Source organism: Zosterops lateralis, assembly GCF_965231275.1.
Source record: "Zosterops lateralis genome assembly, chromosome: 10".
Lineage (NCBI taxonomy): Eukaryota > Metazoa > Chordata > Aves > Passeriformes > Zosteropidae > Zosterops > Zosterops lateralis.
In genome coordinates, this window is record NC_139770.1 from 22282392 (window position 1) to 22306657 (window position 24266).

The following is a 24266-nucleotide window of genomic DNA, read 5'->3' on the forward strand; positions in this document are numbered from 1 at the left end:
TCCCAAGGCAGGGTGTTTTTGTGGGAATGGTGGGGGTCTGGATAGGATTTTGTACCCTGAGCACTCTCAGGAGAGCTCCTGGACATGACAGAGCAACCCACACAGAGTGTGGCAGCAGAGGCGAGTCCTGGGTCAGCACGCATGGAAGTGTCGGACCAGGAGACTTTGTCACAGCCTTGGGGATACAGAAGGAGGCCAGATGGAGATGGTCAGACGAGGAGAGCCCAGCCCAGTGGAGCAGTGAGCAGTGGTGGTTTTCTTGCTGGGAGCTGGGTGGCTGTGGCACCCATGGGCTCTTGGGGCTGCACAGTTTTTTGTCAGCTCCTGATCGGTTTGATTGTCTGGTCCCATGTGGGATCTTCAGCCATGTGGGATCTTCAGCATGCCTAAGGTAGCCTGGCAAGGAGGGATGTGCCTCCTGCTCTGCCTTCCACCCCATGAGTCCTGCAGGACAAGGGGACACAGCTCGGGCTCAGGAGATACTTGGGGTGTGGAGAGAAGTGTGGAGACTGAGGGCCCATTTTGGGGGCACGGAGCGGTGCACATGTCATATCCGTCCCATATCTATTCCATGGAGCCTGCCCACGGTGAGGCAGGGGGAGGAGGAGGTGGCCAGCTGCCTGCAGGGTGCTGGCTGCAATGCCCCCTACTTCCACTCCACATGCAGACATGCATGTTCACCCTGCAGCTGTGAGGACAGGCAGAAGGAAGGCAGAGAGCAGAACCAGTGCCCATTTCACCCTCCTCCCAGCCGCTTGCGCTCCCCGCTTTGCTGCCTTGTGCCACGCAGCCTCCATTGCCTGGAGCAGCCCTGGCTTCCCCTCTGCAGCCTCCCCAGCGCCCCGGAACCACTCAGGAAGAGGCTGGGAGAGTGGCTCAGCTCTCTCCTCAGCACGCATCCATCCCTGCATCGAGCGCCCAGGGCGGAGGCGCGGGGGGCAGTGCCTGGTGTCCCCCCTCGCTTCCCTCAGCTGCTACCGCCCATCTAAGCCCACACTAACCATGTGATTGTTTTGTGTTTTCGCAGGCAGTTTCTTGATTCGGATATGCCTAGGTATTATTTGTTTCCATTGGTTTTTTTTCCACCCCTCCTTCTTCTCTCCTTTCTTTCTTTCTTACCCCCTTGCCTCGGCACGCTCACTCCCGCCAGAGGCAGCACTTGGACATCCAGCCCCTCATCCCTTCACATGCCCCATCCCTCCTCCCTCCTGCGCTGGCACCTCTTGCTCACTCAACCCCTTTTGCTGTTCGTTTGGGCCATGCTCTGGCTGGCTGCCGCTCCCCCTCGCACGCCTGCGTCTCCATTGCCTGATTTGGGTTTTATTCTTGCTTTTTGACTTTGCTCCTCTCCCATCTTTTCTGGTATCTGGCACTGAGTGTGCCAGACCCTCCATTGTCTCCCGCCCCAGCCCCAGCTCAGCCCCTGGTGCTGCTTGGAGTAGCTGCAGGGCTGGTGAGGACAGTGGAAGTTTTGGGGCTTGTCCTGCCCTTTCCTGGGCACCTGGTAGCAATGGCAGCACTGCACTGGTGTGGCAGCAGCTGCCCACCCTGTGTGTTTTCCTGTGTGTGTAGGTGTGGCATACGGGCAGTGTGTGTCTGTATGCAGTGTCACAGTGGGTGCACATGTGGCACAGACTGTTGTACCCCTGTGTAAAGGGGCAGTGGCTGTTTGGGGACTGCAGGCTTCAGCTGGCACCACTGGGTGAGACTGGCATATGTGTAAGAGGTGCCAGATTTGTGGATGTGCCACCAGCCTCTGGACTGGGAGCATTGTTGAGGCCTCAGGAAGGGGCCCACCATGGTGGCCCATGGCAGAAGAAGAGGGGCATGTGCCTGGGAGACAAGGGATGGAGTGTCCCAAGTCCTGGCATATACCTTTGTGCCTGAAGGCTGTCCTCCCTACAGCAACTAAAGCTGGTGATGCACAGAGATATCTGAGGGCAGAGCTGTGCCTGCAGCAGCATTCTGTGCCCTCCTAGGGTGCAGGAAAGTGGATACAGCATTGATCCAGTACCCCACTGCAAGAGGGGTGGGTTCATACTGGCGCTGTCTATGGTCTCTTAGCACAGTGATGCTCTCCTTGTTGACCAGGGGATGGGCCAAGAAGTCACTTGGTGTGTGAGTGGCAGTGGGATGTCTCATCCCCCCAGCTGGCACTGTCCCAGGGGACTGCCCTGTGGGAGCTCCTTGCTCTGGGATGGCACAAGGGCAGAGTTAAGGACATAGGAAGCACGTGTGCTTCCTTCTCAGCTGCTGGACTGTGAAGAAAGTGGGAAGCAGAGGGTTTTCACCAGGCTGGTAAGCCTCTGTCTGGCCTCTCTGAGCTCCTTTTGGTTCCCACTTTGGGTACAGCTGGGCTGGAGTCCCTTGGCCAGTGGTGCTATTATGTGCGAGTCCCTTCAAGAGGGGCTCTTCTGACCTGTCGTTTCTCTGTGTGTGTACATGTGTGTGTTTGTCCTTGGGTCACCTTCCACTTATAGCGTTTCGCTGGGAAATGACACTAGGTATTTCACGCGCACCTGCTCGGTCTGGTCCCTCCTGCTTTTCTCTTTTTCCCCTTTGCCTCCTCCCTTTGCTTTTTGCTCTTTCTCCCCTCCCCTGAGGCTCCTCTTCTCCTCCTCCTCCTTGGGGAGCACTCTTTTCTTAAGCAACCTGTGTCTGCAAAGCAATCCTTTGCCTTGGCTGTGTCTCACGCCGGTGGGGTTATGTATTTTATACACCTTTTGAAAGCGTCACCCTCCCTCTTCTTCCAACATGGGGAAAGTTGCAGTCTAGAACCTCTCCCTACTCCCGCTGGCTGCCCTGGCTCTTGTTAAAACTGTTCCTCAGCCACCTGGATGCTGCTTCAGGGACGTGCTGAAGTGTTCTCATTGAGATATGGCTGAACCACAGCTTCCTGTGGATGCTCAGGCAGGAGCCGGGGCCGCAGCAGCTCTGGGCGGTTTTGGGGAATGAGTGCACCATAAAGCCAAGGCTGACCTGGGAGGGAGCCCAGGAGGGGTGCAGGGGGTGAAATGGGGACCCTCAATGCTCTCTCACCAGAGCCACCTCCTGCTTCCTCACCCTCGGTTGCTCAACCCAAGGAGGGCAGCTGCCACTCTTGATCTGGGTGAGCTGTGCCATCATCTGGGGTCCTGTAGGCATGGATAAGTGGGACCAAGTGTCCCCTGCTCCTTCTCCCAGCCTGGGAGCCATGGAAAACACAGCAAAGGGGCCTGAGGCAGCAGAGTGGGAATGGGGCTGGCAATGAGGGTAGAGCAAGAGCCAGGGGAGACAGCCTGACAGGGGCCAGCCACCAAACCATGGTCCCCAGCTTCTCACTGGGGCCCAGGGCTGGCAGACAGGGGCAGCCCTGGGGAAGGGGACCTGGCTGGTGGGGGGGCTGTGCTCCCAGAGGTGGGCTGGCAGCACACCCCCAGTGCTGAGCATCCTCCCTCCTTCCCCTTCTGGCCATCATCACCCAAATGGCAACAGGCACTCCTGGGAGGTGCTGTGCCCCGGGCTGGATGGTGGGGACTGGCCTGGGTGCACTGGGGGTGGCAACCCCAGCTCTGAACACAGGGGTGGGGCATGAACCCTCCTTCGCCCTCCTTTGCCTTCCTAGCCTGCTCTGCCTTGCCTGCACCCCATCTGAGACCCCACTCCCCCCGCGGTCCCTCCTCCCCAAAACCCCGGTCCATTGGCCATTTCAAGGGTGCCGTGTCCTCTTCCCACCATGCCTTGTGCCCTTTGCCTTGAGCCTGTGTCCTCTGGAGTGGCTGTCCCCATCTGTCCCCACTGCGCATGTATGTCTGTGTGTCCTTGCAGGCCTGCTGCAGCGCTGTGGGGGGGACAATGACATCTCCTTGCTCGCCTGCCAGGGGTTCCAGGGAGGTTGTTTTACTGGCCCTGCTGGTTTTTTTGGCAGGACTTTCTACCAATTTGAGGCGGCGTGGGATAGCTCCATGCACAACTCACTGCTGCTCAACCGTGTTACCCCTTACCGGGAGAAGATCTACATCACCCTGTCAGCTTACATCGAGGCAAGGACCTTGGTTGGGGTCACTATACATCAACAAAGTCTGGTATTCCCTCTGCTGTTGGGGTGCAGCCAGCGTGAGCCCTTCCTTAGCTAGTGCTTATGGGGTGCAGGGCTCAACTTGGTGCTTGGGGGCATGTGGGACCCCAGGACTGGCACCTGCTGGGCACAGGGGTGGGAGAGACCTCCTGGGCTGCCACCCTGCAGCACCCCTGATGCCTCCCTTTGCCCTACTGCAGATGGAGAACTGCACTCAGCCCGCCGTCATCACCAAAGACTTTTGCATGGTTTTCTACTCCCGGGATGCCAAACTTCCTGCCTCACGCTCCATCCGCAATCTTTTTGGCAGCGGCAGCCTCCGGGCTTCTGAGAGGTACCAGGATGCTCCTGTTGGGGACAGGAGAACCATCACCTAAGGACTGGAGATTTTCTAGGGCATCTCAGCAGCCTGGCTGAAAAAAAAGGGGTGTGGGGATGGGACAAAGCCAGTAATGCTTCATCTCTCTTTGCTCACAGCAACCGCGTGACAGGAGTCTACGAGCTCAGCCTCTGCCGTGTGGCCGATGCCGGCAGCCCAGGTGGGTGCCACACCTCTGCCCAGATATTCAGCTGGGGCAGGGAGGCACAGCCAGGCCTTTGGGTTAGGGGCTGTGTGTCTGTCTCCCCAGCTGTGTGTCTGTGCCCACAGGCATGCAGAGAAGGCGCCGGCGTGTGCTGGACACCTCTGTAGCCTATGTCCGGGGAGAGGAGAACCTGGCTGGCTGGCGGCCCCGCAGTGACAGCCTCATCCTTGACCACCAGTGGGAGCTGGAGAAACTCAGCCTTCTGCAAGAAGTGAGAGTCTGGGCTAGAAATGGGCTGAAACAGTGCCATTCACAGCTCCACTGGTGCTGGGGGGATTGCCCACCCTGGATGGCACAGCCATCTCAGTTGTGGGAGGAGGCAGGAATGGGGCTGTGGTGCCAGTACTCCTTGCATCGCTGCCAGCCAGGTCCCAGCAGATCCAAAGCTAATGAGTAAATGGGGTCAAGGAGGTCTGAGTATGGGGGAAAGGGCCACCCCTGAGCCTTGGTGCCTGTGCCCAGGTGGAGAAGACAAGACATTACCTGTTACTGCGTGAGAAGCTGGAGACGACCCAGCGCCTGGGCATGGAGACCCTGTCCCCCTGCTCCAGTGAGGATTCTGAGTCCCGAAGCACCTCCTGCATCTCCTCCCCACTCTCTGCTGATGGGGCACCTGAAAGCCGCACCTCTCCCCCTGAGACCCCCAGCGAGAGGCAGAAGGAGCTGGCTGTGAAGGTAGGATCCTGAAGCAAACCCTGCTGGTGGGGATGAAACCAGGAAGTGCCTTCCACAGGGAGCTGGGGATTGTGGCGGGAGAAAGCCCAAGAAGAGTGGGAGGTGGGATGTGCCTCATGCCCCACTGTCCTCCTCCTCTCTCTGCAGTGCTTGCGCCTGCTCACGCACACCTTCAACAGGGAATACAGCCACAGCCACGTCTGCATCAGCGCCAGTGAGAGCAAGGTACTGCTGCTGCCCCAGGCTCTGCTGGGCTGGTGGGGCCAAGGAGGGATGTGTGGCTCCCAGGGGAGCCAGATGGGCCAGATGGCGGGGTGGGGGCCAGATGGGCACAATGGCACAAGTCATGCCTCCTCTGAGGTGTCTGCTCCCTCTGCTTGCTCTGATTTTTCCCAGAACTGGTGGCTGTCAGGACTATGCCAGGAGAGAACCCTGCCATCCAGGGGTCTTGCCTCTCCCTATCTGAGCAGGAGCCTGCTCCTTTGCATGTGCCTGGCTTTGTGCAGAAACTCTAATTCACACTTCCATTACTCCACAGCTGTCTGAAATGTCTGTGACCTTGATGAGAGACCCTTCCATGCCAGCTCTTGGTGTCACCACTCTCACCCCCTCCTCAACCTGCCCATCACTGGTGGAAGGATGTTACAATGCCATGGAGGTCAGGTAAGAAGCTGGCTGGGAGGTTCTGGTGACATATCCCAAGAAGAGCAGCTGTATCACTGGGACACAGTCCTTGTCTATGGACGTTCCCTAGCCATCACTCTTCCTATATTCCTTCCTCTTCTCCTCCTTCCCCAGACCCCCCCAGGTTTCCTCCAGGGCAGAGAGCCCTGATCTGGAGACTGTGGTAGAAGGAGAGCAGAAGAAGTCCCCAGCCCGCCGGCCTGAGGAGGAGAAGGAGCCCCAGCGGTTGCTGGTGCCCGACATCCAGGAGATTCGAGTCAGGTAGGAGCACGTGGGGCAGCCAGCAAGGGGAGCACCTATTGGCAGGGGGTCCATGCCCTACCATTGCCACCTCTCCATGGTCTGTGTCCCACCCCTTACCTCGATCCCTTCTGCAGTCCCATCGTCTCCAAAAAGGGCTACCTGCACTTCCTGGAGCCTCACACCAATGGATGGGTGAAACGTTTTGTGGTGGTCCGGCGTCCGTACGTCTACATCTACAACTCGGACAAGGATGCCGTTGAGAGGGCCATACTCAACCTCTCCAAGGCCCAGGTGGAATACAGTGAGGACCAGCAGGCCATGCTCAAGGTAGGGCACCGGGAGCCAGCCCCCCTCCGCACACCCCACTGAGCAAAGGACTAAGCTCTGGCTCTCCCCTCGCAGACCCCGAACACATTTGCGGTGTGCACAGAGCACCGGGGCATCCTGCTGCAGGCAAGCAGTGACAAAGACATGCACGACTGGCTCTACGCTTTCAACCCTCTCCTGGCTGGATCCATAAGGTACTAGGGGCAGCTGGGGGAAGGGGGATGCAGAGAAGCCACTGCTGGGATGGCTGCAGGCTCCCAGTGCTTTCCCTGCTACAGCCCCCAGCCAGGTGTGGGGAGCCTCTCCTGTGCAGAGCTGTGCCTGGACAGGCTTTCAGCTGGCAAAACTTGGACCATGTCAATTTTGAATTCAGCTCATCCACATTTAAATGCATCAGTCTAGGGCCAGATTCCAGGTGGTACAGAGGTAGTGTTGTGCTGAGTTCAAAGCAACATCCATGCCTGGTGGCCCGGGCCACTGGCCTGTCACTGTTCTTGATATGATCCCACAGAGTTTTTGAAGTCTCAAAAACTTAAGGAAATTTTAAGGAAATTTTCCTGTTTGACCATCCAGGAGTGAGGCCCCTTTGCAGCAGGTGGTTCCAGTGAGCCGACAGGTTCCTACACTCACCTCACACACACCTCAGACAAGGCTTCCTAACTGGCTCAGTCACAGGTTTCCCATAGCAGAGTCTCAGACATCCCTATCCTTAAAATAATCATGGTGCAATAACAAAATAACAACTGTAGCTGGGTGCCTCTGAGAAAGGAGCCTGAACAAAGGAAACACTGGGCTTTTACAGCTTCTTAGCCTAAGGGCACTCTCCGAGTGTCCTTGTGCCTGTTATGCAAACGATCGGCAGTTCACAGACTTGCCTCAGGCTCCCACCCCTGCAGCTCAAATCGCAGCTGCACACCAAGCTACCTGCACGAAATGTTTCCATTCCTCACCAAGACCATCTCATGGACTTCCTGAGATCACTTCAAGTGGCAGAACTAGGGGAATAGGAATAAATGCACAGAAATCTGTGTGCTCTGGCTAAAGAGACATTAATTTTATGTCCGTCCAGCTGTCTGGATTCAAGTATCAGCCTGGAGGTAGGACACTGAACCTGTGAGTCCACACCTCTCCTTGTCCACATCTTTTAACACCTTTTGTCCCTTGTTTTCCAAATCAGATCCAAGCTGTCCAGAAGGAGAACAGCCCAGATGAGAATCTAACCTGAAAAACACCCTCCACCTCATCCGTCTGCCAACAGGATCAAGATAGCTGATTCTGTCTGAAGACTCCCCATGTTAATATCTGATCTTTCACACCATCTGCTGCCCCAGCTCTCTGCTCCATGGAAGGATCTGTCTTGATTCACAGCTTCACAGGGGAAACTCACTTCTGTTTGTAGCTGCAAAAGCCTGGACCCGCCTGGACAGGATTCCTTGTGCACGTGCCATCTTCTGCCTGTCCCTCCATGGGTGACCTTCATATCACACCATCTAACGCTCCAAAAAAGGTCCCTATCAGAGGGGAGGGAGTGAGAAGGGTGGTTTTGGCTAAAAGCTGGTCTTTGATCTAGAGAGATGGGAATGCAGTAAATCTCAGAGCTGGGAGAGCAGGAGGAATTGCCCTAGGGCGAAGGGAAAGTGGTAATTGACATGTGGGGTTTCCCTAATTTACCGGTGTTTCTGCAAGAGACAGCAGAGTAAGATCAGGTGTCAGTACTTTAAGATTATATTTATAAAGTATTTATTTCTATTTACACCACAAAAATCCCCTAAGCTGAGTCCTGGCCCCCAGCCAATGCCTCCCCCAGGCAGGGGAGAGCCTTGGTGGTAGGCTGGGGTTCCCGAGATGCCTTCCCCGGGACATCCCTGCCTTGTGCCTGGCAGCAGTGCAGCTCTCACCCTCATTCTATGCCCTTCCCCAACTATTTGCTTTGCCTTCCCCTACAGCTTAAACTACTTTTCCCCTGAGCAGTGGCCAGACAGCCCACCATGTCTTCCCAAAGAAGGCAATTCCTACCTGCCCCATCTACCTCTGGAAGGGAGGAGCCCACAGTCTCAACTGTCCAGGGCACCCATGTCCCTGCAGATGGGTCACTGCACTTTGGAGCTTGGTCCCACGGGAGGGAAATGGAGAGCTCTGGGTATGGCTCATGGCACACCATGCTGGGCTACCCGTTCCAACCAAAAGCACTTGGGCCACCTCCACTATCCCAGCCTGGGACCCCCAGGTGTCTCATCAAAAGGGATTTCCCACTCTTAGGACAGGATACCAAGGATCCCAAACTTGCAGGGAGTGTGGAGGTTCAGGTAGAATGTAAAAATTCCCCAGGAGCCACGACTAGGAATGACCATCCCACCCTACAGGATCCTTATTGCCCTTTCTCAAAAGGGCTTGCACATTCCTTCTTCTCCCTGCAGGATGACAGACTCAAAGCAGATCAAAGGGTGTCAGGGTGGGGATGGGGCTTCTTTTTTCTGTTATAGCTGGTGTTTTCTCACTCTTCCTCTGCTGCAGAAGCAAGCACCCACCTCCCTCCACTCTGCACAGCTCCATCAGCATGTTAATCTGGGGGCTTCCCACCTTGGAGGTGTTTTCGCTGAAAAGACCTTCTCCTCCAGCCATCACTGCTTCCCACCTCCTCCAGCAGCAGCTCTCTCTTTTCTCCCATCTCTCACGCGTGGTTAGGTGTTTTTGTTCAGGGCTTCCCAAGTGGCCATCAGCATCTGGCACAGCTCCGTGTTGGAAGCTGAGCATCTTCCTCCTCCGTGCATCCCGCAGGCCCTCCCCCAGCTCTGCTGTCTCCTGTCCAGCACGGCTGTGCCTCGGCTCTGCCGCACCTCCCTGCACTGTCTGTGGGGTGTGTGTGTGTGTGTGTGTGTGTGTGGGACGTGGTGCTGTCTTCTCGTTACACTCGTGTTGTGGGGGGCACGGACAGGCAGGGACACAGCACAGGAGCAGAGGCTTGCACTGGCCCCCCTGCTGCATATCAGGCACCCTTTAGCTTCAGGTGACAGAAAGAGTTTGGGGATTCTTCTTGAGCACATGCTGGCTCTGCCTGGCCTCGCCATAGCTCCTTGGGCATCTTACCCCATTACTACAGCCCAAATCTGCAGTGGGGCTGCTCCTCTCAGCCCAGCTTCCCTGCCCAGGACAAGCTCCCCAGCAAACTGGGCTATTTTCCTCTCTGTGATCCTTTTTAGACCTGGAGGCCGACTTGTGCCCTTTCTGTGTGAGGAGGTGGCAGCCTGGACGCACAGAGAGGCTGAGCTGGGGCAATGCAGGGCCCAGGCTGCAACATCCTGGCTCCCGTGCTCTGAGCAAGAACTAGTTGGTACCATCCCAAATTTCAGTGTAAGGGGCTAAGGGTGTAGAAACAGGGGGTACCTGAGGGGAGGCTCTTCCAGAATGGAGGCAGCTTCTGGGGGAGACAGGACCAGTGTCTGTCAGGGACCAGACACAGGTTCACTGGCCAGGGCTGTGTGATGCTGCCTGTGCCACAGACAAGACGCAGCCAGCCTACGGGCATCCTCCAGCCAGAGCCGAGCATGCCTGAGGCCAGCAAACCTGCAGAGCAGACGGCTCGGCTGGAGGCCGGAGTCGAGGGAAAGAGAGCTGCCCGCTGGCGGCGGCACACGGGCCCCTTGCCGTCGTACCAGCAGCGCTCTGAGCGGCACCGCGCTCCCCTCACGGCCCTGGCACTCCTCCCCTCGGCAAGGAACGCGAAGCGGAGGTTCGAGCACGACTCTAAGCCCAGCCGGAAGGGAAATTGCAGAGGGCAGCGGGTGGCACAGCAGGCAGGCGGGCACCGGCGGGCAGGCCGGGGCCAGAGAAGGGAGGCCCCGCTCTCCGGCCCGCGCCCCCTGCCCGTGCCAGCGGGGCACAACTGCGGGTCCTGGCCCTCCGTGCGCACGTGAGGCTTGTTCGGTTCTGAAATAAATGTCGCATTTAACGCAATTCCCGTGTGCACAGCGTTCTCTCCGGGGCTGGCGGGATGGGGGGCAGCAGGGAGGGGGCGGTAGGGGAGCTGAGGGCGATAGAGGAGCTGAGGGATGGAGGTAGGGGAGCTGAGGGTGATAGAGGAGCTGAGGGATTGAGGTGGGGGAGCTGAGGGAGGCAGGGGAGCTGAGGGATGCAGGTAGGGGAGCTGAGGGCGATAGAGGAGCTGAGGGATGGAGGCAGGGGAGCTGAGGGCGAGAGGGGAGCTGAGGGCGGGCAGAGCCCACCGCCACTGAGAGGGCGCCCCCTCGCGGACCTGCTCAGGCCAGCGGGGGCAAGGGGCGGGGCCACGGCACTGACTGACAGCGCAACCCCGCATGCGATTGGTGGCGGTTACGAGCACGTGTCCCCGCGGGCGGGGCCAGCGCGGCCCTTCCGCTGCCGCCGAGGCGCGGGCCCGTTTCCGGCCCTCCGCGGGTGCGGATTGGGCCGGCGCCGGGGCGGCGGGAGGAGCGGCGGCGATGGATCTGTTCGGGGACCTGCCCGAGCCCGGCGCCGCCGCGGGTGAGGCCGCCACCCGCTCGGGCCCGCGCTGTCCCTCAGGCCTGCCCGGCCCCGGCCCGTGGCCTCACCTGGCGGGCTGCCGGGCCTGGTGCGGCTCGGCCGTGGGCAGCGCGGCTCCGCGCACAGCCAGGCCGCCGCCACAGGGAGCTTGAGGGGCAGGGGGGGCGTGAGGGGACGGGGTAATAACTGACAGAGAAATCGCCGGGTCTGGTGGGTTTCGTGGGGTTTTTTTCCTCTGGGACTCGCTCCGCTGCAATTTAGTCCGTGTTTTTGCGTGTTCTGTATGAACTGCAGTTCTCTGTGGTTTAGACCATGCTGGAGCCTTTCCCCTCACTGTGCTGCTGAGGGGTGTTAGTGCGAGCTGAGTGGATTGCTAGCAAAAAAAAAACCCCAAAAATCTGTTCTCAAGACAAAAGTTCACCTCAGCCCCAGGCAGGTGGTTATTTTGCTTGTGTAGCAGCTGCTAAAATAAAGAGGTGGAGGTAAGGCTCTCCTGGTTTACCACACCTGTGCTGGCCTGGGGACAGTCCTTTTAGAACAACTCCCCCCAGGAGTGCCTGCAGTGGTTCCTTACTCTGCCCTGGTGCCTTGCAGGGAAAGATGCCCATAAAGGGCCTCTTCTGTTTGATGATCTCCCACCATCCAGCAGTGCTGACTCAGGTATGGGTGCTCTGTTCCTGACATTCGTTTGGTTTTCTGTGTTTTCTGCATCAGCATCTCTTTCAGATGAAATGTGTGTAAATCCTGTTCTTTGTTAGACAGAATAAAGACAGCAGGGTTATCAGTGCTGGTATGCAGACCAGCTGCATCCTGTTTGGGTTTTTATAACCAGGGTGTTATGGATGTTGTACATATATTCTATAAAATATTCCATAAAAATGTTCCCTAGAACAAATGTAAAACATGGATTTGCCCAACTACTAACAGAAGTAGAAATTTCTCTCTCTTTGGTAAACTAACATCATTTCTTCACCTCAGAAGAGATATAGGCAAAGCATTATTCCCTGAAAGGAAGAAAGGTATTTAGTTATTTTTGTCGTGTTGTGCTCCAGGAAAAGAAGGCTCTTTGCTCTTTGATGGGCTCCCACCAGCCAGCAGTGATGACCCAGGTAAGGAGCTGTGTCCCTCATCAGCCTCTGCTGAGCCTCCCCTCTCTGGGAAAGGCCACCCTGCAGCCTCTTGTGCTGCACACACAGCAGGGTTAACCTACTGCTTGTTTCTCCAGTCCAGATTGGCTAACACTTGTCATGGCAATTTGTGCCCCAGTTGTTTAAGTCAGGATTTTGAATCTTAAAATTAGGCCTGTTCCCAGAAGTACATTCTTGTCTTTTGGGGAGCCTCGTTCTCTGAAAGCTCCCTGCTTTGGGAGGGAAAGTGGCCTGGTGCAGCCACTGTCCTGGCTGCTTCTCTGCTGTAGGCACAGGCTGCCTCCTTGTTCCTGGCTGAAAATGGCTTCAGACCCAGACTGCTGCTCTGGCAAGGCTTTGCATGCAGCCACGTGCTTGCTGTCCCTGGGAGGAGCTGAGATAATTCACTACACCCATAGGAGCCTAAATCTCTAGAAGGAAAAAGCCAGAGTTCTGCTTGCTAGCTTTAATTTGTAGCCTTCTTCTAAACCCTTTAAATATATGCACATTCAGAGTAATAAAATAAGTTTCTTTGCATTGTTGTGGGCAGAGATCATAGAGGATAATAATAACATAGAAATGTTCCAGCCTGTAACATTAACTTCCTGAGCAATTAACTGAAATAAATAAATAAATAAATAATAAAAGCCTGGTAGCTAAGGAATATACCTGTGGGTTGTTCAGTAATTACTGTGGTTACTTAATGCTGTCTAAGTGTGTGAGCCTGCACTCCTGAGTGTGCTTTGGTATAAAAGGACTTGCTGCTGAATTTATGCAATTAGAACAGTCCTGGAACTTGAGCCACCTGCATTTTTGCTTTCTTTCAGCCTCCAGTGCTACTAAGCAAGTCTCAGCAGCAGAGAGCCAAGAGAAAGGGCAGAAGAGAAAGTCCTTGGAGGAGGAGGAAGAAAAGAATGGCAGGGAAGAACTTGTGGAAAAGAAAGTTTGTAAAGGTTTTCAGACAGTTTGAAAACAAATGTACTCAATTTGTACTTTTGATGTTGGGCTGAGTGAGTCCAGAACAAAGCTGAGCTTTGGTTCTTTAGTCTGCTTGCCTGTTCAGCCTCTTGCAGGAAGCAAACTGGGGTCTGTGGGAGCTCCTTGAGCTTCCTGGCTCTGCCTCCTTCACCTTGGCCTTCTTGCTGTCCCTGCTGAAGCAGCAGCACCTCAGCATTGGCAGGATTAGTGCTTGTGCTGCCGAGAGGGGGATTGGGTGTGGAACCCCTGTAAGGCTGGATCCACACCACTTTCTTTTGCCTCATCCACTAAACTCTGCTGGCTGCTGAGGATGCCAGGGAGGGGGGAGACAGGCTTGTTACATACAGGCCCTTTGGCCTCAGTGCCTGAGTGCTGTGTTACAGCTTTGGGACTAAGGTGTGTTCAGGGGTACAAAGGAAAGGACATGACCTGGTAGCATCAGGCCTGGATTTCCTGTCCTTAGTGCACTCTTTAAAGCTATGCTTTAATTAATCTGCTGGTTCAGTGCCACGTGCTTCCCCTGCCCACCCTGTCCCCTGCCCCTGTTTGGTAAGAATCCTGTCCAATGCCCAGCAGTCCTGCTTGGCTACAGCTGCCTGCTAAAATGAGGGCAGGCTGCTTTTAGGGCTGCTGGCCTTGGAGACACATAAAAACCCCATATTAGAAAATAAACATGTCCTGTCTAGCAGCAGATGCTGGATGTTTTGTTGTAGTATCAGGGCACTGCCAGGACAGGGCTCTGAAAGCTGAGAACTTACTGGTTTTTAGCCTGAGCTGAGGAGACAGAAGAGTTTGATTTGCATGCTTGTGTCTGCTTTGTTCCCCTTTAGGATCAGTGGGCATTCTTGGGCTGAAGGGTTATGTGGCAGAGAGGAAAGGTGAGAGGGAAGACATGCAGGATGCTCACGTCATCTTGAACGATATCACCGAGGAGTGCCGGCCTCTGCCCTCCCAGATGTGAGTGGGCCCCCACTGCCAGAACAGCCGTCCTGGGGCTGAGGGAGCTCCAGCTTGCTTCACCTAAGCCCATGAGATGATCCTTTTTGCTTTGAACACCTGATGCTCTTGTCTGCCTGTCTTGTGGTGCATGGTTTGGGCTTGTTATTGGGAGACCTGGGATGAATCATCAGCTAGTTGTGTTCCCAGGCAATTCACAGGGCTGGTGTGTACAAGAACCTCCCTTTGAGGGTTGCTTAGTGGATTCAGTCACTGACTTTATGAGGACCATGAGGGCCTGATAACTCTAGTTGTTGATCCTCTATTATCCAAATATAAATGGGTGTGTAAAATTAAAAGAATGCTCTCAAGCATCACCCTGATGCTGGATTTAGCTTCTGGGCTAGTACTGCCCAAGAGGTTTGTGTTCTGAGAGATCCAGGTTTTTGTCTGTAGCATGGTTGGAGCAAGCTTAGGCATGGAAGGTACTTAGGTTTGGCTAGACTGATATCTGTAATGCTGGAGAGTTGCAGTGTCCTTGAGGTAAAAAAATTATCTGCTTTTATGCCAAGTTGAGGTCTGTAAACCCTTTAGCCCTTCATTTTCTTGAGTGAGGTCTGTAAACACTTTAGCCCTTCATTTTCTTGAGTGGAAAATTACAAGAACGTTCTCAGCTTAGTGCTGGAACTTGTAAACCATGAAAATGCTGAATATGTGAGCTCAGAGACTTGCTGCCTTTTGTGTCTCGGAGTGTGGGATTTTTGGTCTGGCTGACACAGAGCAGGGCATTATGGAGAGGGATATACAGGATCCCATTCCCTGCTAATGACCTTTCTTAGCCTCTTCTGCCCTTCTTTGTTCCCTCACAGCACACGTGTCTCCTACTTTGCTGTTTTTGATGGCCACGGAGGAGTCCGAGCCTCAAAATTTGCAGCACAGAATCTGCACCAAAACCTGATCAAGAAATTTCCAAAAGGTGAGAGGGGTGGAATAAGGACTATAGGACAACCATCGCCTTTTTGCCTTGGTAATGGATAAGGGAAACAATCTGTGTGGGTGTAGTTCTACAGTACCCATCCCAGAGGGCTTCAAGACTTCTCCTGGGGAAGAGGGCTGGCACAAGGGTGCAAGTAACCATTTGTGAACTCTCTAAACAAGTGCGACATGTGCTGTTGCCAGTTTTGGCAGTGCCACATCAGGTGTGAAAATACTCCTGTGGTGGAGAGGTTTATGTAATAAACTCTCCACATACACTACTACATAGATTTCTGGTGGGGTAAGGCCAGGATGTGCCCCAGCTGTTCTGCAGAGTCCAAGAGATCCACTGCTTGACTGAATATTGAGTGAGCAAAGGGACAGACTAGGATAGATCAGATAGGTTTTACTTGGAGCTTAGTTGCTGTTTTCTCTGACAGGTGAAGTAGCCAGTGTGGAGAAAACTGTGAAGAGATGCCTTTTGGACACCTTCAAGCACACAGATGAAGAGTTTCTAAAGCAGGCATCCAGCCAGTAAGTGCAAATTCTTTCTGTTCATTTGTCTTTCTTGGTGTGCATCTCTGAGGTCTGAGCTGTGAGCAGGGAGAGGAAACCTTCCTTTGGCAAAACTCCACACAGCTCCCCTGTGCCAGGCTGTGACTCTGCCAGCTGAGTGCTTGCTAGAGCTAGATCATGGCATGTTCTGATCTTACTCTATGGTAGGATCTCTTAGACTATAATACATGTTCCTCATGAAGGAAGGAAGCAAAACAGGTCCAAGGATCACCTCTGTCCTTATCAGGGCATCTTGTTTGTCTTCTTTTTAAAGACTTACTGTGTTGCTGAAGGGACTTGTCCCATATTGCCTGAGATGGGATCTCCCTGTTGATGGCTTCAGCCTGTGGAAGGAGGGGATCTGTAGAGGACACTAAGTTTTCTTTAGTGCTCTGCTTGCCAGGCTGGAATACATCCCTGAGGTAGCTTTTAATTTAAATCTTGCTTTCTTCAATTCTTTAGAAAACAGAGATGTTGATGAAGAATGTCCCTCTGTAGGATAAATGCCAGCCTGCCTTGCAGCTGGAGTGGAGTGCCAAGCACCCTGACCTTCCCTCAGTCTCTGCTGAACTGACACACCCACTGTGTGTACTAGGGAAGATACAGATTGCATTTCAAATACAGTCACTTTGTTACCAATTCTTTACACAGGCTTGGTTTGGGTTTTTTACTGTTATTATTTCACAGTGACCCTCTGTCACAGGTGCAGAGACTGTTAATGCATTTGATTCTGTGATGCCATGAAAACTTCCAATTTTAAGTAAATTGTAAACTGGCTCAATCTCTTAAGCCTAATTAGAACAAGTTTGACCAGGCAAAAGGAAGATGCTTTCTTGAGTCTGTCACAATAAAAGTGTCTTTCTCAAACCAGCCTCTGGTCAGAAACATGACTTATTGCAAAGGCATGACAAAGGATTGCTGGCAATAGCTGTATTGATGGTGAAATGAATCATGTTCATTCAGCCACAGCTTTAAAGTAAGGAAAAACTGGGTGAAATATGTCTAGAAATTAGTCTCTCAAAGCTAGTTTCAGTGAAGAATGGCATCATAGCCAGGCTTTTTTGTGGACAGGACTAGTCTTGCAGCTGTAATCTAAGAAATGCTTCTCATTTTACCTAGAGCTCTAGAGATAAAAGCTTAACTACAGGAAGTGAAATAGGAGGAGAGTGACTGAGCAAGTGGTGGTGCTGCTGAGGTGGGAGAGGGGGCAGGGATACTGTGAAAGAAGAAAGGAAAATGTAAGCATAAAAGAAGGGATTTCTGCTGCAGAGTTGGCTGTCCCTTCCTTTGGCTGCAAAGAAGAGGCTTCCCAAGGAGGAGTTGGGGTTCTTGTTTGCTTAGGATGCTTTTGGGCAGCCATCAGGGCTGAGCCTCTTCTGCTCACAGATGAGGTTTGCTGGGAGCTGAGTGTGAGGAAGAGTTGGTGTGGGAGCTGTGGTTGACAGTATCTCCACCAAATGGGCATTGGCTGTGCATTCAGAGATCTGTACTCTGTGTAGTTCCCCTGTCCTTGTCCAGTTTGCTGTTTATCACCAGCCTGAGCTGCTGTGGGCTTGTGCTACCTGATTGCTGTGTGTTGGCACAGGATGCTTCTTTGAGTCTCCAGGAACACTCTGTAACTCCTTAAGTGTTGTTCTTCCCCCTTAGTAATCTCATTTTGGTTCCCTTCAGGAAGCCAGCGTGGAAGGATGGCTCCACAGCTACTTGTGTCTTGGCTGTGGACAATATTCTCTACATAGCCAACCTCGGGGACAGCCGGGTAAGCACAATGGAGACCCCTGATGGCATCTTCATCCTGCCCCGAGCTCTGTGGGTTGTTTGGGATGTCTGAGTGGTCATGAACTACTCAACTGTTCCTACAAAACAGTGATGTGTGAAAGCTCTCTCAGTGCTAAATATCTCACAGTACCAAGAAGAAAATATTTGAATATTTCAGTTGGAAGGGACCTCTGACCATCATCTGGTCCAACTGCCTCACCAGTTCAGGGCTGCCCTAAAGTTACACCACTGCTCAAATGCCTCTTGAACACTGACAGTCTGGGGCATCAGCCACCTCTCCAGGAAGCCTGGTGCAGTATTTGATGATCTGCTCTATAAAGAAACACTTCCTAATGTCCAGCCTGAACCTCCCCTGGCCCTGCTTTGAGATCAGCATTCCCATGAGATCAGCACTTCCCTATCCATGCCCCTCCTCAGGAAGCTGCAGAGGGGGATCAGGTTGTCCCTCAGCCTCCTTCTCTCCAAACCCAGAGACAAGCCCAGAGCCCTCAGCCTCCTCCCAGGTCACACCTTCCAGCCCCAGCCCCAGCGTTGTTCTCCTCTTGTGGACACCCTCCAGCACCTTCCCATTACCTCTAACCCTGAGGGCTCTGGGTGAGGCCCCAGTGCTGAGCACAGACCCTGCTCCCCTCCCTGAGCCCTGGCCACGTGTGTCAGGAGCCACCAGGATGGCATTTGCCCTCTTGGCCTTGGTTCTCCTGAGCTGCTGCCAAGCAGCACCCTCAGATCCTTCCAGCAGGGCTGATCCCCAGCCCCTCCTCACCCAGCTCACACTGGTGCTCAGGCTGCTCCACCCTGGGTGCAGAATCCAGCACTTGGACTTCAGAATTCTGTGCCACTGGCACTGCCCAATGGGGGATCTGGGCAGATCCTACAGGCATTTCCCAATGGGGGATCTGGGCAGACCCCACTGGCTCTGCCCAATGAGGGATCTGGGCAGACCCCACTGGCTCTGCCCAATGGGGGATCTGTGCAGATCCCTCTGTTGGCCTCTTGTTCCTCCAGAGTCCACAGCACTCCCAGTTTGGTACCATCAGCAAACTTGGTAATGCTACATTCAGCTCTTGCATCCAGTTCACTGGTAAAAGTACTGAACAGCACCTCCTGCCTAGAAATGAGCCCTGAGAAACACCACTGGCCTGATGTAGGACTGTTCACCCCAGTGTGGGGCTGTCTCAAGCTGTTGCTGGAGCTGTGCCGTGGTTTGATGCTGGTGTTGTGTCAGCACAGGCGATCCTGTGTCGTTACAATGAGGAGAGCCAGAAGCACTCAGCCTTAAGCCTCAGCAAGGAGCACAACCCCACCCAGTATGAGGAGAGGATGCGGATACAGAAAGCTGGGGGGAATGTCAGGTGAGTGCCTGAGGGGGTGAATGAGCTCATCTAAGTCCTAGCCTGACTTTGGGCCTGAGCATTGAGGTTTTGAAACTTCCTGAGCCCAGTGTGCATCCTAGTTGAGAGAATCTGTTGCTGCCTGTGGGAGGCACAGTGGTGCCTGAGGCCTGTAAGGATTCAGTCACTGGAGTTGGTTCCAGAGCCTTAGGATGGCCAGGGCAGGACCCATGTGAAATACCAGCATAAACATGCTTATGCTTGACCTACAGATTTGGACCTAGAGAGCTGGATTGGATTGTTCAAGAGGTTACTGCTTTCTGCACACTGTGATGCTGAACAGAACTCATTTCCTTGCAGCATGACTCCCCTCTCCTTGTCCTGTGAGAGGGGGCATGGTTTGAGAGCACAAAAAGCCCTTGATGTCAGTTGGTGTTGCTCCCCTGAGGCTCTCTGCATTAGGAGGGAGCTTTCTGGAGCCAGAATGGTCTTACATCTTAATGTTCCTGTGCAAAAAGGAGTTCATGGCTGTTTGGGGAGCTGGTGCTAAACACAACAGCTGAGTCTTATCTCCCTGGCTAGGTTCTCTCTCTTCTTTGAAGGCTGTTTCTTGATTTAGTGGCATCTTCACAAAGAGAGGACTCAGTGCAGGTGAAGGATCTTTATGCCTGTGGAGGCAAAATGCACCCAGAGTGGAGAGGGGTGGGCTGAGTTCTGTTCTGCTGCCATGTCTGGAGTACTTTGTTCCCCTTATCTCTGGGGAGCACTTGCTGCTGCTTTTAGCACTGATCTCTCTTTGCACATGGCAAAGAGGTGGCCCAGTGTCTGTCAGCTCCTTTCAGAACTGGTCTCTGACTGCCTGGGAGCCTCTCCCACTGCTTGCAGTTCAATATTTTAGGCCCAAGAGATAAGCCACCAAGTGTGTGAGTGTCAGATCTCTATGACATGCCTTGCTTCTTACTTTTATCTCAAGCGGGGCTGCTTGGAGTAAGAGATGAATGAGCTTTGTGTATTCCCAGAGGGCCCAGAAGAGCCTTTTTGGGGAGAAGGTGGTTGGTTGTTGGAAAGGTGAAGTGTGGGAAGCTGTTTCTCTAGGGAGCCTGGTTAATTAGAAAAGCTTAACAAGCCAGAGCAGTTTCCTAAGGGATGTTGTAATTGAGGTTTCACAGAACTGCCAGCTGCAATCAGTGGTTACTAAAGGCCAAGTGATCAGGAGCTGAACATGTGCACATGAGTGTTTCTCACTCCTGGGAGTTGCCTGCAGCTGAGCCAGTCTGTAAGGGCTGTGTCCTCAGACAGGACACAGGAGGGGCTGCTGACTCAGACCTCTTGCCTCTGCCACTCTGCTTCTAGTGAAGAGCAGTTTGCTGGATATCTTGCCAAAAAATAATCTCTATTCAAACTATGCCACTGGGAGTTCAGCTCACATATAACTCTTACTGCCTCAGTTTGCTAGGCTAAGCAGGACTTGAGTTAGGGCAGGGTGACAGAAAACAGCCTTGAAGTCTCCTGACTTCATCTCCTCCTCCCCTCACTTGTTTCCCAGAGCTTCACACAAACATACAGAAAGGGAAGGAGACTTTGAAGGGAAGATTTGAACTTGCTGGGGAGGTGGGTCGTTACTTGTACAAGCAGATGGATGCAGAAATGTCCCCATCAGGCAGTGCAGTGAAATCCCCACGTGGGGAGGGCTCTGAGTGTTCTCTTTCCTTGTGCAGGGACGGCCGAGTCCTGGGGGTGCTGGAGGTCTCCCGCTCCATTGGGGATGGCCAGTACAAACGCTGTGGTGTTATCTCTGTGCCAGATATCAAACGCTGCCAACTCACACACAACGACAGGTAAAGTCTGCCCTTGCATGGGGGGTCTGTCCCAGCTCTGCTCAGCAGAAGCTGCACAACCCTGTTTGCTCAACCCTGTGAGAGCCAAGGCACTTCAGACTGGTCTCCCCAGAATCAGAGGATGCTCTTCCTGCTGATGTCTCTCTGCTTCTGTTCCTTATCAGAACAGTGGGATAATGCTGCTGCTCTCCTCTTGGAGGAACCAGCCTCATAGCAATAGCCTTAGTTGTCATTTGTGCTCTGATTAAGTTCACAAACCAGTGTCCAAGCAGTTAGTTGAGGGTTGAGTTCTTGGGTCTTCATTTTGTCCAAGAGTTGTTTCTAGCAGCTGTAGTGCCCATAAATACTTTTGCATTCAGCTCTGATATTTGAAGATTTGAGATACTTTTCCATTATATGATTGGCAACGACAAATTGCACTGAGCTTTTGTGTCACTATGGCCCTGCAGGCTCTCAGAGGTGAGAGTGTAACCCAGTACCCAGTGCTGCTTTTTCTGGGATTAGAGCTCCATATCAAGTGATCCACTAAAATATTTCTAAAGATACTCTTGAGTATCAGGCACTGAAGTGATGCCTTCAGAGGCATGTGCAGACTGACCACTTCTGTAGGTTGGTTGTAGTTTTCCTTGTCCTGGTGACTCTGGTTAGGGCTCCTGGTTAATACAAATCCCTGTGCAGGCAGGGAGTGCACAGCAGGCTGTCTCCCCATCCTCAGGGGGATGCTGTCCTTGCCTTGGGCTTTGTATCTCCTCAACCTTCTGCAGCCTGTGGCAATATTTTGTGTCAGAGTTTTCTGATCACAGTTGTGTCACATGCTTTTCTTTTGAATTTGCATATTTAAATTACCACATACATCAGGAATATGGAGATATAAAGTGATGTATGTGAGGGATTCAGATTTGTTTTTCCTATTCCTTTGCATTAGCCATTTCACAGGGAAAATACATGAATGAAAAGGACTCAAAGGAAAGAAGCAATTCTTAGAGAAACAATGGAGACTTTGACCAGGATCATATATGATCTTGCCAGTGTTGCAGGACAGCCAGGATGTCCTGATCTAGGTCCTGATTAGTTGCCTGGCTCTTTGTCCTGTATTTTGAATTGCCATGAATGGTAGGTCCCAAGGGATTTTCAGATGAGCTTTTATGGTATCTTCCTTTTGGATCTGAGCGTGGATGTTCATAAAAGAGATTGGAGGGATTTGCAAGCTGGGGAGCCAAAACTTCAGCCTTGAAACCTGTGTCCCCTTGATTTCCAGGTTCATCCTGATAGCGTGTGATGGCCTCTTCAAAGTCTTCACACCAGAAGAAGCTGTGAACTTCATTGTGTCCTGCCTGGAGGTGAGGAGAGGGCGGCCTGGGGGCTGAGTCTGGCCGTGCGGGGGTCATGAAACGGGCTTCTGCCACACCATCCTCCCTTGCTGCCTGGCTCGTCTGTGTTTGTTTTGCTTCCCAATGCTTGGGAAACACCTTTTCTGGGAGCAATCGTATTCCCATGTCCCAACAGGACAAGAATATCCAGATGAGAGAGGGGAAGCTGGAAGCAGATGCTCGGTACGAGGCCGCGTGTAACAGGCTGGCCAACAAGGCGGTGCAGCGCGGCTCGGCCGACAACGTCACCGTCATGGTGGTGCGGATAGAGCACTGAGCAAGGGCAAGGAGGGGGAAAGGAGGGGAAGGGAGAGGTCTGTGTGCATGCATGTGTGCCTGGGGGAGGGTGGATCCTGCTGGGCGCTCTTCAGTGTAAATAAAGATGGTGTTTTTCTAATGGGTTCAGCTCACTGAGTGCTAGGGCTGAGTGTCTTGGGAAATGCAGTAAATGCACCTGGCAGGGGTGTATCACGAGGCATCTGGGGGCATGAGCTCTGCCAGCTGCTTCAAATACTGAAAGTGTAAGACCAAGTGACAGAATGAAAGCTAAATGGATTGAGACAGTTCTGCTCTCCATATCTTTGAGCTTTTTGCAAGACCCTGGGAGAGTCTGGAGTTCCAGGACTCAGTGGGAGCTCCTGGACAGGCTGTACCATACAGACTCAAGCCACCAGCTTGGGATGTGGAATGGGCTGTCCTCTTCACACTGGACAGGAAATCTTTTGACTCTGAAGCTGGGCTGTGAGGTTTGCCTGCAGCTGAGGGACACAAACACCCCTTGCAGAGCAGCAGCATGCCTGCCCTGTGCTCACAGAACATGTTGAAGTTTTACCACAATGTTGGTATGGAAAAAGTGGCTGAAGTTTGCTCCTGATGTATTTTGAAAAAAGAGTTTTCAGCAAATGGACTTGCCAGGCAGCTGAGCTGCAGGCAGGCTCTGCGCTTGTCTGTGCTGTCTGAGGAGAACGCATCTCAGGTTTTAGGTACTGAGTGTCTGGTATCTCATCCTGTCTCGGTGCCTCTACCAGCTGTTGCTGCAGTCAGTGTGCTGTTTTCCAGAGAAACTTTGGCTTCAGACCAAGTGACAGAATGAAAGCTAAATGGATTGGGCTACCTGAGCACTTAAGTTTCCAATTCCCCACCCTGTGTGTGAGCGGGGCAGTGAGGGGGGTGAGCTGAGGGGTCTGCACTGTGGTTGCCTCCTTGCTCTGATGAGGCAGAGCTGTAGTCCCAGGGGAAGGGAGAAAGGGCAGGGTGGTGCCTCCTGTTTTGTGCAGGGCAGTGAGGCTTCCCTGGCTCCTTTCTGTTTTCTGTATCCCTGGAACTTCGGGAGATGGTCCCAGCTTTGGGATGTTCAGTGGAGCACACAATGGCTGTCCTGTTTGGGACAGGTGGCTTGATCATCTTACTTCTATTTCTGCTCCTACACTAGTCAGCTATACTTCATGGGCTTAGTCTGAGAGTGCACACTGACTCTCTGCATCGCCTGCAGAGGACTAGGAAGGAAGTGGCCCTCTGGCACAGATTTTGGGTAGTGCTTGTCCTCTGCCAGCTTGTTCTGCTCCCAGCCATTCATCTATGTGTACTCTGATGTAAGGCTGCACTGCAGGATGAGCTGAGGGAATGCCTTTATTAGCAGCACACTCTCCTGTTTCTACTCTAGAAAGGCAAATTTGGAGAGCCCAGACAGAGTAGCATGGAGTTGCTTCTGTTTGTGGCAGAAAAACCCCTGCTGGCAGATTTCAGAAAGGTAACGGGCTTTCCCTTCTCAGCTCCCCCTTTTTCCACCTCTTGCACTGTCCATGCCGCAAGAGCTGAGCCCTGCTCCAGCTCAGGGGCTCCTTCCAGGAGGCCACTCTGAATTCCAGTGCAGGAGGTGTTAGCTTGTCCTTCTCTGTTTTCCCTTCCCCTCCCTTCTCTTAAAACACTGCTTTTCTTCCTTTTAGGAAAAGTTCTGAAAGCACAGCTCCAGCTGGGATCAGAATATGCAGTGTTATGGTACAGTTAATTACCATAAAGTGTCCATTTTTCATGGCAAATGGGAATAGGAAGGAGCAGGTCTCACCCTGCTTGGGAGTAGACAGCCAGGTAGAAAAGGAGGCTCGGCCCCAGCTTTAGTGGAAGTAAAACAAGCTAATTGCTTTAATTTCATGGTAAGACAGGGTCTGCAGGAAGTTTCCTGGAAAAGCACTCTCCTTGCCTCAGTGCTCAGCATCCTGCTGCTGAGGAGAGCTCCAGGACCACATTAGAGTGGCCCATGCACAAGTGCTCTGTGTGCAGTTCTGTCCCTTGGGGCTGACAGGGCTT

The 24266-nt window shown here is 53.3% G+C and overlaps 2 protein-coding genes across 15 annotated transcripts in view; both read left to right on the forward strand.

Moving 5' to 3' along the window:
* KIF1A (kinesin family member 1A) overlaps nucleotides 1-10181 on the forward strand; it is a 36475-nt gene extending 26294 nt beyond the window's left edge. For 6 of the 14 annotated variants that reach the window (XM_083868595.1, XM_083868606.1, XM_083868603.1 and 3 more), the window contains 12 exons: nucleotides 1028-1054; nucleotides 3908-4022; nucleotides 4258-4391; nucleotides 4535-4596; nucleotides 4707-4852; nucleotides 5104-5316; nucleotides 5464-5541; nucleotides 5855-5979; nucleotides 6115-6261; nucleotides 6378-6570; nucleotides 6646-6764; nucleotides 7748-10181. In XM_083868595.1, the coding sequence (XP_083724721.1) occupies nucleotides 1028-1054; nucleotides 3908-4022; nucleotides 4258-4391; nucleotides 4535-4596; nucleotides 4707-4852; nucleotides 5104-5316; nucleotides 5464-5541; nucleotides 5855-5979; nucleotides 6115-6261; nucleotides 6378-6570; nucleotides 6646-6764; nucleotides 7748-7790 (1402 nt within the window). In that variant the 3' untranslated portion in view covers nucleotides 7791-10181. Of the gene's footprint in view, nucleotides 1-1027; nucleotides 1055-2480; nucleotides 2505-3907; nucleotides 4023-4257; nucleotides 4392-4534; nucleotides 4597-4706; nucleotides 4853-5103; nucleotides 5317-5463; nucleotides 5542-5854; nucleotides 5980-6114; nucleotides 6262-6377; nucleotides 6571-6645; nucleotides 6765-7747 lie in introns of all 14 variants that reach the window. The other 8 variants (XM_083868602.1, XM_083868596.1, XM_083868597.1 and 5 more) reach the window with 2 other exon arrangements.
* Nucleotides 10182-10971: 790 nt separating this feature from the next.
* On the forward strand, nucleotides 10972-22356 carry ILKAP (ILK associated serine/threonine phosphatase). The gene is made up of 12 exons (XM_083868263.1): nucleotides 10972-11070; nucleotides 11665-11730; nucleotides 12123-12179; nucleotides 13025-13150; nucleotides 14006-14132; nucleotides 14981-15087; nucleotides 15527-15620; nucleotides 17313-17400; nucleotides 18651-18772; nucleotides 20470-20589; nucleotides 21848-21929; nucleotides 22096-22356. Exons 1-12 carry the CDS (start codon nucleotides 11028-11030, stop codon nucleotides 22234-22236), a joined length of 1173 nt encoding a protein of 390 aa, XP_083724389.1. The 5' UTR covers nucleotides 10972-11027; the 3' UTR covers nucleotides 22237-22356.
* Nucleotides 22357-24266: the final 1910 nt, after the last annotated feature.

What these genes read in the sequence shown, in the direction of transcription:
- ILKAP (XM_083868263.1), top strand. Translation starts at nt 11,028, where the DNA reads ATGGATCTGTTCGGGGACCTGCCCGAGCCCGGCGCCGCCGCGG. An exon ending in AGCCAGCAGTGATGACCCAG is followed by an intron (nt 12,180 to 13,024) that starts GTAAGGAGCTGT and finishes GCTTTCTTTCAG; the next exon opens with CCTCCAGTGCTACTAAGCAA. An exon ending in TCATTGTGTCCTGCCTGGAG is followed by an intron (nt 21,930 to 22,095) that starts GTGAGGAGAGGG and finishes ATGTCCCAACAG; the next exon opens with GACAAGAATATCCAGATGAG.